Source organism: Peromyscus leucopus, chromosome 20 (assembly GCF_004664715.2).
Source record: "Peromyscus leucopus breed LL Stock chromosome 20, UCI_PerLeu_2.1, whole genome shotgun sequence".
In the NCBI taxonomy this organism is placed as follows: Eukaryota; Metazoa; Chordata; class Mammalia; order Rodentia; family Cricetidae; genus Peromyscus; species Peromyscus leucopus.
In genome coordinates, this window is record NC_051080.1 from 2,384,117 (window position 1) to 2,398,367 (window position 14,251).

The 14,251-nt window shown below is 53.6% G+C and overlaps 1 protein-coding gene across 1 annotated transcript; it reads left to right on the forward strand.

Moving 5' to 3' along the window:
- The first annotated feature begins 5,126 nt into the window (after window positions 1-5,126).
- Window positions 5,127-12,850, forward strand: Krt84 (keratin 84). The gene is made up of 9 exons (XM_028874512.2): window positions 5,127-5,737; window positions 6,824-7,032; window positions 7,565-7,625; window positions 8,242-8,337; window positions 9,167-9,331; window positions 9,455-9,580; window positions 10,014-10,234; window positions 10,655-10,686; window positions 11,774-12,850. The coding sequence occupies exons 1-9, from the start codon at window positions 5,186-5,188 to the stop codon at window positions 12,112-12,114; spliced, it is 1,803 nt and encodes a 600-aa protein (XP_028730345.1). The 5' UTR covers window positions 5,127-5,185; the 3' UTR covers window positions 12,115-12,850.
- The last annotated feature ends 1,401 nt before the right edge of the window (window positions 12,851-14,251 follow it).

The following is a 14,251-nucleotide window of genomic DNA, read 5'->3' on the forward strand; positions in this document are numbered from 1 at the left end:
TCACTGAGGGCCCCAGTAAAGACAGGTGGGGGACAATCTCCAGAGCCCTGATGGGGGTGGGAGGATCCGGAAGTGAGCTCTTCATTCCTGTGTCTGCCTTCCTGAGTGTCTCACAAGCCTGGGTCCCTCTCCCTGTCCTGGCTGTCAAGTGCTTCCTGTTCCCAGAATCCTCTGCTCCTGTCCCAGTGGCCCTTCCTCACGCCATCACCTCTGTGGCCCAGGCTCACTCACTGCTGCCTCCCTTCAACGAGGCTCACCAAGGATTCAGAGGGAAACCCAGGAGCTTGGGGTGGGACAAGGGCTTCAAAAATGGCGATGTGACTCTGGAGACTGTGTCAGGAGGATTGCAAAGTCAAGGCCTGCGTGGGATACGGAGAGTTCTAAACCAGCCCGGGCAACTTAGTATGGAATGCGGAGTGGGAATATAGCTCAGTGGTAGAGCACTTGCCTCCCATGCACAAAGCCTTGTGTTCAACCCTCAGTACAGGGTGGGGGGGAGGAGAGAAGAGGAGAGAAGGGAGGGAGGAGAGGAGGGGAGGGGAGAGGAGGGGAGGGGAGGGGAGAGAGGAGGGGAGGGAGGGGAGGAGAGAAAGGGAGGGGAGGAGAGGAGGGGAGGGGAGGAGAGGAGGGGAGGATTGGGAAGAAAGGAGGAGAGGAGGGGAGGGGAGGAGAGGAGGGGAGGATTGGGAAGAAAGGAGGAGAGGAGGGGAGGGAGAGGAGGGGAGGATTGGGAAGAAAGGAGGAGGGGAGGGGAGGGGAAGGGAGGGGAGGGGAGGAGAGGAGAGGAGAGGAGAGGAGAGGAGAGGAAGGGAAGCTGGGTCACCAGAATCGAGCGCAGGTGCCAGCCAGGGTGACTACTGTCAGCACACACACCAAAAACACGGTGCAGCTCTGTGGAAGCCGCCTGAGCGCCACACCTGCCAGGAGCAACATTTTCACTCCGGGCAGATTATGCTGAGTAGGCAAGAAATTTGAATCCAACCTGAAAAAAAAAAAAAAAAAAAAAAATGTATCCCTCTGGTGAGTAGGGGACGTTGCCCAATGTTATCTCCTCTATGGCAAACCTGTGGGTCCTCAGTCTGACTTACACCTCCAAGCCACCCAGCCACTTTCTGCAGGGGGAGTGGGGGGGGCACCACTCCAGATCTTGCTTTCCCGGCAGGGGCAGGTCTCAACATGAGAGCCTCCCAGCCAGAGCAGCACAAACTCATGCCCAGGCGAACAGGAAGCACTTTGAAGAAGGTGGAGTTGGGCAAAGCTTCCTCAGCACCTGGGCTTTCCCCTCCTGCCCTTCCCACACACACCCACAGACCCAGCCGGGCCTACCCAGGGTTCCTGGACCTTGCTTGGCTAGCTAGGAGGGGGTTCCCCTCTCCTCCCATGCCTCAGATAGCATCATGATGACCCAGCAGTGGGGGCTCAGTCACAGCGCTGAGGAGAGGCAGGTCTCCGGGATCACACCCAGGCTTCCTGACAAAAGAAACTGTCGCAGCAGCAAAACCTCCAGCCCAGAGCTGCCAGGGCGACTCCTCCTTCCGCCTCCACACACACACACATACACACACACACCCTCCCCGAGAACACCGCTCAGGACTGTCTTATGCATCATCTGGCGAAATAACGTCCCAGAACTATAAAGTGCTGATGGTGACTGGGCTATGCTCGACTGGCCTGGGTCACTCCCTCCCACCTTCCTGCACAGGGTGCAAGGAGGCCCGGGAATGCCTAATGGGGTGACCGGCATCTTGCCATGGGAATGTGGGGTACAGTACAGAACGGGGGTGGGGGCTGCTCAGAAGTAGAGGGAGGATTGAGCCGGAGGGCTGACACCAAGAGCAACTATGAGGAAACTGGACTCGGCCCCTGGAGGTCACGGGCAACCCGTGGGCCAGGGTGCTGCTGACGACCAACGCTGTTTAGAAGGGGGAGGGTGTGGTAGCATTGGAGCAGGGGTTTTTAATTGGCAGTGTCACCGTTGTTCAGTTCTCTGCACACAAGCACTTCTGTGACTGCCCCTGCCTGCCCCAGAACGCACTGGGCAAGGCCACGCTGCTGCAGAGTGGTGAAAGTGAGATTAACCCAGTCCCCCGACTCTGCCTGACTCAAGCCTCCCTCGCTCCCTGCTGTCCTTCCTGGCACCCCTCTGGCTCCTCCCGGTCCACCTCCACCACGATTCTCTTGTCCCCTTCCCATTCTCCTCTTTGCCTGGCCCTAGAGACGCGCCGATCCCTTTCCTCCAAGCAGGCAAACTCAAACCCCAAGAGCCAGAAGCTGGAGAAACGTCTGGATCCGTCCTGTGATCACTCACATTTCTGTGCCCCTGCTGTCTCCAGGGCCACGTCTGTCCACACTGGTGCCCGGAGGCTCCTCTTCCTAAAATACCTGCACAGCCAAGTGCCCAAATGTTCCCCCTCTTCTTTCTCCGCTTTCTCTTTTTGCTTTTAACCCTTGAAATGCATTCACTCATTCAACAAAACCTAACAGGTGCCTACCCTATACCCTCCCAGCATCCAGTGCAGGAGACATGTCACAGTGTTGCTTCCTAGAGCTAGGTCTCCCTCTAGGGTAGAGAGATGACAGAAGACAAGCCTATGCAAGAGAATGTGCCTTGGTTGGTAAAGGGTGCCCAGGAGAGAAGGAAGCAGCTGAGGAGGAGAGGGAACCCCAAAAGTGGGTGAGAAAGTGGCGTATGAACAAAGACCTAAAAAAAAACAGCAAGTAAAGCCCAGGTGTGGTGGCGCACACCGTTAGTCCCAGCACTCAGGAGGCAGAGGCAGGCAGATCTCTGAGTTCAAGGCCAGCCTGGTCTACAGAGTGAGTTCCGGGACACCCAGGGCTACACAGAGAAACCTTGGCTTGTAAACGAACCAACAAACCCAGAAACAGCAAGCGAAATGTCTGCAGCAAGAGAGTCCCTCCTGAGTGGTGGACAAGCAGGAGAGGCTGGGGCAGAGTGGGCGATGGGACAGTGGAGGCAAGTACGATCAGCAAAGGGACGGCAGAGTCTCTGCAGGGGGACGGCAGAGTCGCTGCAGAGAGGCATTGGCTCTGAAGGTCCTCAGCCAGGTCATGGCTTGCCTGAACAGGTCTTTGAAAGACCCCTTGACCGTGGTGTTGAGAATGGTCTGAAGAGATAAAAGCCAGAGACCTCCCAGGAGCATGAGTCAGTAGACCCAATGAGGAGGCGCAAGCAATGGGCTCCAGCTGGCAGGGCAGCGTGGTATAGTAAGACACATGTGGGGTCCAGATCTTGTGAAGGTAGGTGTGTGGTGGGTGGAGTGAAATGCTGAAACACAGAGAAAAGGATGAGCCCAAGACTTATCACGTGAGCTATTGCAGAGACAGTGAGCCTGGCAAGGAAGAAACATGAAGCAGAAAGATTCAGGGGAAGTTCGGGATGCATTGCTTGAGGTGCCTATTTGATATCTAAATGTGGATATTGATTAAAATACATGCTTGGGGATCTGGAGAGATGGCGCAGTGGTTCAGAGTATGCACTGCTCATCTAGAAGACCCAAGTTCCATCCCTACTACCTGCACTGAGCTCAAAACTCATTATAACTCCAGCTCCAAGGGATCCAGCATCCTCTTCCGACCTTCCTGGGTCCCTGAACTCCCACGCACACACCTTCCACACAGAGTTACACACACAGGTTCATATGAAAAATGAAATAAATCTTAAAGAGGACACAGAGTGCAGGGGCAGTCTGAGGTGAAACCACACATTGGTGCTCACTGACAGGCAGAGTATTTAAAGGCCCGAGTCTCCCGTGGGAGAACACAGTGTCTGGAGTGAAAAGAAGGCCGTGTTTGGAAGGTAAAGGTGTGCGGACTGTGTCAAGACACTGTTGATGGGTCAAGGGGAGTGAGGGCTGAAGAGACCACGGGGGTCAGCAACAGAGGCCGCTGGTGATCCTTACTGGAAGCATTCTCCCATTGTTCATTTCCTTCTCCCTCTTTAGACAAACAGCTGACAGAAAAAAATAATGCTTGCCTGAGGAAGTTTCTCATAGAAAAAGCACTGATGTAACTTGGTGTGTATATATGTGTGTGTATATATATATATGTATATATATATATGTATATATATATCACATGTATATGATACATATGCATATCAATATGTATATCTATAATAAATATGCCCCAAGCATTCAAGCAAACATATGTGTCCCCAAGCATAAAACAAGGCCATGTGCTAGAACGTAAAAGGCGAGCAGGAGCTTGGAGTCCTGAATATCTATAATATTGCCAACTGTGATCATCTCCACTAGCTTAGGCATCTTCATTTTGTATCCGGTGCTTACGTCCCTGTCTCTGTAAGCCAACCAGAGAATTATGAATGATTCCGGGAACCTGTGAGGATAGGGCTGTAACTCAGCTCCAGGGTACACCTGAGGGTAGAAGGTGGAGGCTCCAAGTCACGTGGATAACTTGACACACACTATCTGGGACAACGTAGACAATGAAGAATAAAGGTCTTCCGAGAGTCTCAAATCAGAAATGGGTCCCTATCAGCCCAGGGAGCCCTGCTATAGAATCAGCCCCTGTAAACAACCCAACCATGAAGAGTAGATAGGACCTGCAAAGGGCCTCTGAGCACTGAGTCTATCTGCAGAGAAGCATCAAGCTGTTTTCTCTCTGCAGGATTTCTTCCTTAGAGCTGTGTATACCCTGTCTCCTAGACACAGCCCCTCCTGCCTTGAGAGAATTAGCTCTGGATATCCACATTCCTCCAGAGCCTCTGGCTGGAACTGTTAGTATTCTAACTCTCTGGTGGTTAGCCACACTTAGAGTGAGGAGAAAAAGCCTTTGGATTTATGAGCAAAGCAAATTAATGTCCCCATAATGGCAATTGTGGTGGACTTATAGGGGAAAATAAGACTATAATGTTTATGTGTTTATATGTTTTTAATGTTTATAGGTTGCCTGCTCCAGCCCGCATCCTGATGAGAATAGGTGTGCCTGAATTAGTTCACTGTGAAGGACGTTGCAGACATGAAGAGTTTCTGCTAACTACCCAAGCTCATAAATGCCTTTAAATGGCTTTTTTCGTTTTTATGAGGCCAATCCTCATGTCCACACACACATAAAAGGGGTGAGGGATCCACTAGCCTCACAGAGACTCCCAGCTCCAGCTCACCCCACTCCACATTGCTCCTCAGCTGCCGTCCATATAGCCACCATGTCTTGCCGCTCCTACCGAGTCAGCTCTGGCCATCGAGTGGGCAGTTTCAGTTCTTGCTCAGCAATGGCGCCTCAGAATCTGAACCGCTTCCGGGCCAGCTCTGTCTCCTGCAGGAGCGGGTCTGGCTTCCGCGGCTTGGGTGGCTTTGGTAGTCGGAGCGTCATCAACTTTGGATCATCCTCACCTCGGATAGCAGTTGGGTGCTCCCGTCCTATCCGCTATGGAGTTGGCTTTGGAGCTGGCAATGGGTTGGCCTTTGGCTCCGGTGATGGGAATGGAGCTGGTCTAGGCTTTCGGGCCAGCAGTTGTGTTGGCCTGGGGTTTGGAGCTGGCAGTGGCCTTGGCTATGGTTTCGGCGGCCCTGGCTTTGGCTACAGAATTGGAGGGATTGGAGGTCCATCAGCGCCCTCTATCACAGCTGTGACAGTTAACCAGAGCCTGCTGACTCCCCTCAACCTGGAGATCGACCCCAATGCCCAGAGGGTGAAGAAAGATGAGAAGGAACAGATCAAGTGCCTCAACAACAAGTTTGCCTCCTTCATCGACAAGGTACCTTGCTGGCTGACCCCTGGGATAGGGGCTGAGAGTAAAGGGTCCTAGGGCGCTCTTCCATGTCAAAAGAGCTGACCAGGGTTTGAGCCATGGCTCTGACCAAGTACTTAAGGCATCTGCCAGAGGCATTGAGGGATGGATGACTTGCAGATGGTTCTGCACTGAAAACAGACAAACCAGAGGAACTGCTGCGTGGTGAGACAGACTAAGACGCTGGCCACAGTTTCTGGAGAAAAGAAAGGTGATCCAGCCAAATCTACGCGCATACGGGAAAACCAAGCCCTGTTTCTTGGTTACTTAGAAATGTCTCCTACACAGGTGGAGACTTCAGCCTGGTGTTTGATTGACTCATGCTTAAAATATTTCATCCTTTAAGATCACGGTGTTTCCAAAGGAGATTTTCGTAGTTCCTGAGACAGATGGCCCCAGTCATTCAGCCTCATGAGAGAGAAGAGAGCAGAGTGATTTTCATGTAAAAGACAAAGAATTCATACACCCAGCATAGGCTACCAAGATGTGGTTGAGATTGAGGGAAATACAGATGGCCATCAATAGCTGATACAGAGAGATAATGGTGTGAATATTCCAAAAGCGGTTACCCAGTTGGCCGTGTCCACACGGAGATGAGGCTTGGTCTCTGGGAAAGAATCTCTGTGAGCTCATTTTGTGCTCGGCTGATAGAGTATCGGAGATGCTGGTCATGGTGTACAGTCCCAGGTAGCCGCCTCTGCGTACCACAGCGACCCCCAGTGTACCGCCACTGCTCTGTGTACTCTGCTGGGGTGGCTGATATCTACTCTCAGACACAGGCAAGGCCAGCAGAATCCCCATCCTTCAAACTTCCCCACGACGGGTGTAGAAGGGAGAAACGATACTGAAATGTCTTTGTTGGCAGCAAAGCCTCACTGGGTGTGAGGAGAGAGAGGGCTGTGGCCCTGCCTTCCCGGCTTCTGATGAGTTAGAGGCATGATGGCCGCAGGGAGAGACTCACATGGCAGGGTCTTCACTGGCCATCTGAAGAACTGGCTGACGCGGCTGCACCGTCAAGCCCTTTAACGTGTTGCCTTTGCCTCCTGGATGTAGGTGAGGTTCCTGGAGCAACAGAATAAACTCCTAGAGACCAAGTGGAGCTTCCTCCAAGATCAGAAATGTGCCCGGAGCAACCTGGACCCCCTCTTCGATAACTATATCACCAGCCTGAGGAGGCAGCTGGATGTGCTAGTCGGTGACCAGGCTCGGCTGCAGGCTGAGAGGAACCACATGCAGGACGTCCTTGAGGGCTTCAAGAAGAAGTGAGTAAACCCGGGCTGCCCACACCTGGGCCCCATATTTCCAGAAGCAGCAGGCCAGTGCAGATGAGACAGGAGTCTTATTATCTGTGAAACCTAGCTCCAGGATGAGCGGGGGACAGCAATGTGAGAAGTGGGATAAGGAGGCCCTCCGTGAGGAAGAAGGAGTGCGGGGGAGGGGCCTGTCCTTAGCACCTCCAGTAGGAATGAATAAATTGGGAAGTCTTTAGTTTTGAAAGGAGTACCCGCACTCAGCACTGTGTCGGGTCCTACGTCCTCTGCACTCGGCTGCAATGACCCTGAGTTGTTTCTCACAGAGAAGTGTGGGAACGGTCCAGATTTTCAGACCCTAAATCCAAGTTGAGAAAGTAAAGGATTTGGAGGGTTATTAGCTTAGAGGGGACTGAGCTATGCTAATCTGTGGGTAGCAATAGAGAACTGTGTTCCTCAATAAACCAGGATCATGTTGAGGGATTAGTGAGGGCTTGGGGGTAACTCAAGTGAGGGCTTACCCTCTTCATCTCCGTGCTCCTAGGTATGAAGAGGAGGTGGGATGCCGAGCCAACGCCGAGAACGAGTTTGTAGCTCTGAAGAAGGTAAGGCATAGATCGCAAGGAGTCCAAGGAAAGTTCTATGCGGAGGCACCGTGTTCTCCAGAACCGCAGCCCCCAGCCCCAGCAACTTCCCAGGCAGACCTGTGGTGGCTGAAACGGGTCACCCAAACAGCAGAACCCCAAATCCCAAAGACTACATCAGGTTCCCTTCAAAGTTCTGATTGGACCACAAATTATTTGAGTTTGAGTGCTGTGAGTTTGAAAAAGATAGACTCTTAAGTGTCTTGAATTACCAAGGTTTTCTGTACTTTTATCTGAAAAAAAAAAAAAAAAGTCCATGTCTTTGGTGTGCACAGGAAGGGCACACGTATACCATGGTGTGTGTGTGGACAACTTGAGAGGGTTAGTTCTCTCCTCCCACCATGTGGGACCCAAGGATTGAACTCAGGTCTTCAGGCTTCATGTCGTCTCTGCGGCTCCTTTTCCTTTGCCTTTCAGTAATTGCCGAATAAGGTCCAGCTCACATGGGTTTCCACACTGCATAGGGGAAGAGGGACCATCACAGTAGGAACTGAGGGATCCCCCTGACCATCTCCTGACCTCTAGGTAGGAAGGGTGAACAGCAAAGGCAGTGAGCTCATCCCTCTTTCCTATGCAGGATGTAGACACAGCTTTCCTGAATAAATCAGATTTGGAAGCCAATGTGGACGCCCTGGCCCAGGAAATTGAATTCCTGAAGGCTCTGTACATGGAGGTGAGGCCCTTCTTCTCTAGGCATTCAAGGCTGAGACTGCTCATCCTGCACGCCCTGGGGGCTGAGTCAGGTCTTCGGGTTTCTGGATGCTGGTTTCATACATCCAGTTCCACCCCCACTCAGACCTGTGTGCTCTCTGTCACCCTGTCTGGGGGTGAGGAAGGCCAGGGACTTCACAGGGCATCTCTAAGTTAGGCCACGTTAGGCCTGACAATGACCTCCTGTCATCTGTGATCCACACCTTCATTGGCCAAGCTAAAGGCTGGGTTTTAGAATGCCTGGCAAAATGATTTGCCAGAAGAAAAGAAGGGCACCTGATTTAACTAGCCAAACAAATGCTATTTGCTTCCAAGCAGCCTGTGTAGGCTGAAGAGGAGTCAGTCAGAGCTGCAGAGGAAGGTCTCACCAGGGTGGAGACCCTGGTTCTCTGAAGATTCTGCACCTAGGACTCTAGGCTCTGCTATATTTTAAAATATTGCTACCTCTCAGTGGACCAGCCTGGCCACCTCGTGGGTAGATAAATGTGAACTGTTTATCTACATCTGTCATTGGTCACCTGAGGTCCCCTGGTTTAGACAGTCACCTGAGCCAGAGCAAGCAACTGGAGGCATGCTCTAAGCATATGGCAAGGGTTCTAAAGTCAGACTCAATTGCTTCTCAAGCATGCCTTTTTTCCGAGCTCCAGGCTGGATGGGGGAGGGGAGTCTTCCTGCAATGTCATAAAGCGAGAAGCAATGCTCCCTGTGTCTGGTTCACAGGGGCCCTATGACAGAGTCCCAGCTGCTGACGGGCCACTGAGCCCCTCTGCCTTGCTCCTTCTCCAATGCAGGAAATCCAGTTGCTGCAGTCACACATCTCAGAGACATCTGTCATTGTGAAGATGGACAACAGCCGGGACCTGAACCTGGACGGGATCATAGCTGACGTCAAGGCCCAGTATGAGGAGGTGGCGAGGCGCAGCCGCGCTGATGTTGAAGCCTGGTACCAGACCAAGGTACCAGACGGAGGCAACGGGAGACTAGGGGAGGGGGGCAGGTACCCTGGGGCGATGACTGCGGTCTGAGGTATTCAACCCAGACTGCCTGCGTGTGGTCAAAACACTGCATTTTGCCCCTAGTATGAGGAGATGCGGGTGACAGCTGGCCAACACTGTGACAATCTGCGGAACACACGGGATGAGATCAATGAGCTGACCCGGCTGATCCAGAGGCTGAAGACAGAGCTCGAGCATTCCAAGGCCCAGGTGGGAAAGGGAAGGAGAGAAAGCTACAGAGAGGGCGAGGCAGGGTCCCTGGCTTTGAGCAGCCCCGAGTCTGGTAAGATAAAGACCTACCAAGACCTTGACGCAAGCCAGAGGGCTGTACAGAAAAACTTCCAGGAGAAGAGAGATATGGACCAGAAGGAAGGCCTGGGTAGGGGAGGCAGAAGGAATAGAAGACTCTGGAATCCTTAGGTCTGTCTCCAGGCAGTGGAAACCCAATGGGGATGGAGAGTGGGGAGAAACAATACTCCACCCCCTGCTGACCACAGTCACCATCCCTGGAAAAGCAGCCGCCTAGAGCTCCAACGCAGGCCTGGCACCACGTTTCACCCTGTCCATAAGGGCGGTGTTGCCAACCCCGCCGGGGAACCCCGGGTCCCTAGCAAAGCCCACATGCAGACTCCCTTCCCTGCAGTGTTCCAAGCTGGAGGCTGCCGTGGCTGAGGCAGAGCAGCAGGGCGAAGCAGCCCTCAATGACGCCAAGTGCAAGCTGGCAGATCTGGAGGGCGCCCTGCAGCAGGCCAAGCAGGACATGGCCCGGCAGCTGCGCGAGTACCAGGAGCTCATGAACGCCAAGCTGGGCCTGGACATCGAGATCGCCACCTACAGGCAGCTGCTGGAAGGCGAGGAAATCCGGTGAGAGCAGGAAGGAGTGAGGTCAGACATCCGGAAAGATTATCAAAGTAAGGGGAGAGAGCCAGGTGAAGAAACCTGGAGTGAGCAATCTCTAGAGAGAACAATACATTTTCCCAAAATATTAGTCGGTTGCCCTTGACACAGGATTAAGAAGATGCTGTGCTGTCAAATGTGCTTACAAGCGAGCTGCACCAGGTCATAGGTGTTTTGTCTGGCTGATTAATTGGTTAAAATAATAATAGGTCATCAAATAGTTTAGTTCAACAATTTAGAAGCAATCTCTAGAAACATGGTGTATTTCAAAATGCGCTAACAGTTGGAGGTGAGACTCACCAGTCGGCTATTACCCGGACAAGAAGCCCTCTGAAGGCAAGCAGGTTCATAGCTCATGTGAACTCTCTCGTTTCTTTCTCTCTGCAGGATCTGTGAAGGTGTTGGGCCAGTAAACATATGTAAGTATCTAGCCTTTTCTCGGACCATTTCTTAAGGAAGCTTCTGAGATAGCTGGTCTGGCCAAGACGGTCAGGGGAGCAGACCATCGGGGTCCCTGGACTGGGAGCATGTCCTTAGCAGAGGCTCTGGGAGCAAAGAGTAGACAGCAGTTTAAGTGGGAAACGCTTCCTGGAAAGAGACTTTCGGCTTTCACCATCACAGAGCCTTAGCAGGAATGGGAAGGCTATGTCAAAGAGGTGACCCCTGTCTGGGGCCATGCTCAATGCAAGCTGTCCCCTCTCCCCCAACCTCCTGCTGCTTCTACAAAGCAAATGTGTTCCCAAAAGCAAGTGTGCTACTTCACTGGCCCTGCAGGGCAGGGAGAGTCCCTGCTCTGTGGAACTCCAGTCTTCCTGAGAAGGGGAGTACTAGCCAGGGCCAAGCTAATCCCAGAAGGACACCTGCGGTGTGTGGGGGGGCAGACAGAGCACACCAGCCTTACTCTCAGAGAAGAGCCCTGATTTGCTGGAAGGCAAGGGCACAGCAATGTTCCTCTGCAGAAAGCCAAGCCCAGAGGTCATGGTAGGGGTGGGGACGGGGGGGGGGGGGACGGGACAGCACGGACCCTGATGCAAAGACAGAGAGGAGAGTGTCAGGCTTGCAGGCAGGGCTGCTTTAAGCAAGGCTTAGCTGGATCCCAGTCCTGAGGCATGGGCTGTGTCCAATGGAGCCCAGTGGGGCTGCAGAGCAGAGTCAACAGTGGGAGCAGAAATGGCTGGCCAGAAAATGGTGCTGGCAGGATTTCTCGTCTGGCAGATACATGGGAACAAGCAGGAGGCACAATATAAGCACAGAGAAACCACCCTGCGGTTCTAAGAAGGCCACGGCTCCCTGGATGACACGTCTCTCTTGGCCTCTCAAGTCCACCTGACACGGGACACAGATAAATAGTAGTTTGTAGACATTAACGGCAGTCGATCTATGGGCGAATGCCCAGGGGTTCAGGCAGCATCCTCCCGCTTGCATCGAGATGGCTGCTTTTCATGTAGTCTCGGCCTTTGAGCCACTCAGACGAGAGTCCACATCGCCTTCCTTTCTTCTCCACAGCTGTGAGCAGCTCTCGAGGCGGTGTGCTGTGTGGCCCCGAGTCCTGGGTCTCTGGATCTGGCCTTTCCCGCAATGGTGGGGTCACCTTCTCCAGCAGCAGCAGCAGCAGCACCCGTACCGCTGGACGGGTTCTGACTTCCTCAAGCCTGAGGGCGGGTGGGGACCCGCTGAGCTCGGGAACCAGAGGAGGCTCGGTGCTGGTGGGTGATGCCTGCGCCCCCAGCATCCCCTGCCCACTGCCCACTGAGGGTGGTTTCAGCAGCTGCAGTGGTGGCCGTGGCAACCGCAGCTCCAGCGTCCGCTTCTCATCCACCACTACCTCTCGCAGGACCAGGTACTAAGCACCTGGCCCCGGATGGTCACCGCCTGCAGAAGAACCAGCTGAGCGTCCCCTGCTTCTCTCCCCTGAGGTGCACAGGCTCTGGTTCCGAGGGATCTCCAGCCACTCCTCCTGCCAGTACACAGCCCTAGCCCGGGTCCTCCCGCAGGACTTCGCGTTGCCGTGGCAGCACCGTCCACAGGCCCGGTGTCACTCGCTTCTCCCTGACTCCCAGATTCTCTCCTTCGGACCCCCTTCTCAGCCTGCAGCGACAGGAAATGTATTTTCAGCACAGCCACAGAGACCAGAGCACCTGGGGAGGAAGGGGCCGTCCCGAGAAGCATGAGCACAGATCCCTGGGGTCCGCGGGCATCCTGAGCCTGCCACTTCCTGTTCCTCCCTCTCCCCTCCCCTGGCAGGAGAGGCTTCTTTCTCCCTTCCCTGGCTCCAAAGGACACAGTCCGTGGTGACCACAGGGATCCCTGAGTCCCCGTGATGGTTCTCCGACCAGTGGCTCCTCCTCGCCATTTCTCTCATGGTTGTTGGTTGGTCTGCGATATGTGAGTCCGCCGAGCAGGTGGAATGCACATGGAGAGGTGGCTTTTCCGCCCCAAGTGCCTTGTCCTGTGGTGACATGAGGCCCAACTCTGTGCCCTGCTGCTGCATCAGGGTTTGTGCCCGCAAACCCCAGGAGGGGTGGCTGGGGGTGGGTGGGTGCCGGTTTGTACTGTTCTTTGTGTTCCTGGGTTTTCAATAAACTTGCCAAGCTAACTTTACAAGGACTCCATCTATCCATCCGGATCATACTGAGGAGGTGGCCCTACTGGAACCACTCTAATGAGAGTGTGACCAGAGCAGGAGCTGGTGTCCGGGGCCCATGGAAAGAAAGGGAAGGTCTCACAGCTCTGCAAGGCAGAGGTGACAAGGAGTTGAGGTTCTGAAAGCAAGGGCCAACTTGCCCACTCTTCCCCGAGTGCCCTCTTCCTGACCACACTGAATCCTTCCTTTTTCACCAGCTCCCACCCCACCACTAAACCCTCTGAGGTAACCACAATGACATCCTGTCTCTCTGTCCTCACCTTTGCCGCCATCCAACTTACTCAGCACAGTGCTACTATGTGTCTTTCTCACACAGAGAACCAATCATAGCTGCCCTCCTTAAAGCCTTCAATGGATTCCCATTGCATACCAGAAGTAGCCCAAGCTCCTTAACACCGCATTACCGTCCTGTGGAATCTACCCACATACCTCCATTCCTATCCTGCGGAATCTACCCACATACCTCCATTCCCGTCCTGCGGAATCTACCCACAGACCTCCATTCCTATCCTGCGGAATCTACCCACAGACCTCCATTCCTATCCTGCAGAATCTACCCACATACCTCCACTCCCAGCCATTCCCTCGCTGCACCCTACCTCCAACCTGACAATTTTCATTCATCCACTTAATAAACATCTGTCCAGTGCCTGTTCTGTGCCAGGCATGATGCCTGGCAAATAATTGGTAATAAAATTCAGTCCTTGCTCTTAAGGAGCTTCCAGTCTAGTCTTCAGAGGAGGGTAGGTACGCAACTGGGACTTGGGAGGTTGAATGCTGTACTAAGACCAAAATGGATGCCACGGTACATAGCAGAGAAGACCGACACAGACTTGGGCCACGTTAGCTTCCTCAAGGATGTGGTACCCAGCAAAGATGCAAAGGATGCTGGATGAGCCATCTAAGTGGGACAGAGAGTGCCAAGAGAGGCCACAGTGTGTGCAAAAGCCTAGACACTGTAGCTAGCATGATCGGTAGGGAGACCTGCCCAGAGCTGGGTAGGATGCTCTTAGAGGTGAAGCTGCAGCAGCCAGCGGAGGGCAAGAGTCCATCAGCACGGGACCCACAGCAGCCTGAGCATCTCCCTGTCACCCTGCTCAGACTCAAGACTTAGCAGACCCCTGTCCTCTGCTCCAGGACATATCTACCTCATGTCCATGTGCTGAGTCACATGCAGCATGGAAGCTGCCCCCACGAGGCCTTGGTATCTCTCTTAGCCAGACCCACAACCACCCCACATCCGTGACCAATGCCTCCGCTCTGAAACTGACCTCTAACTACCTGTTTTTCAAAACTTCATCTGGGCTCTGGTCCCTTGTGCTGCCTGACACAGCATCAAG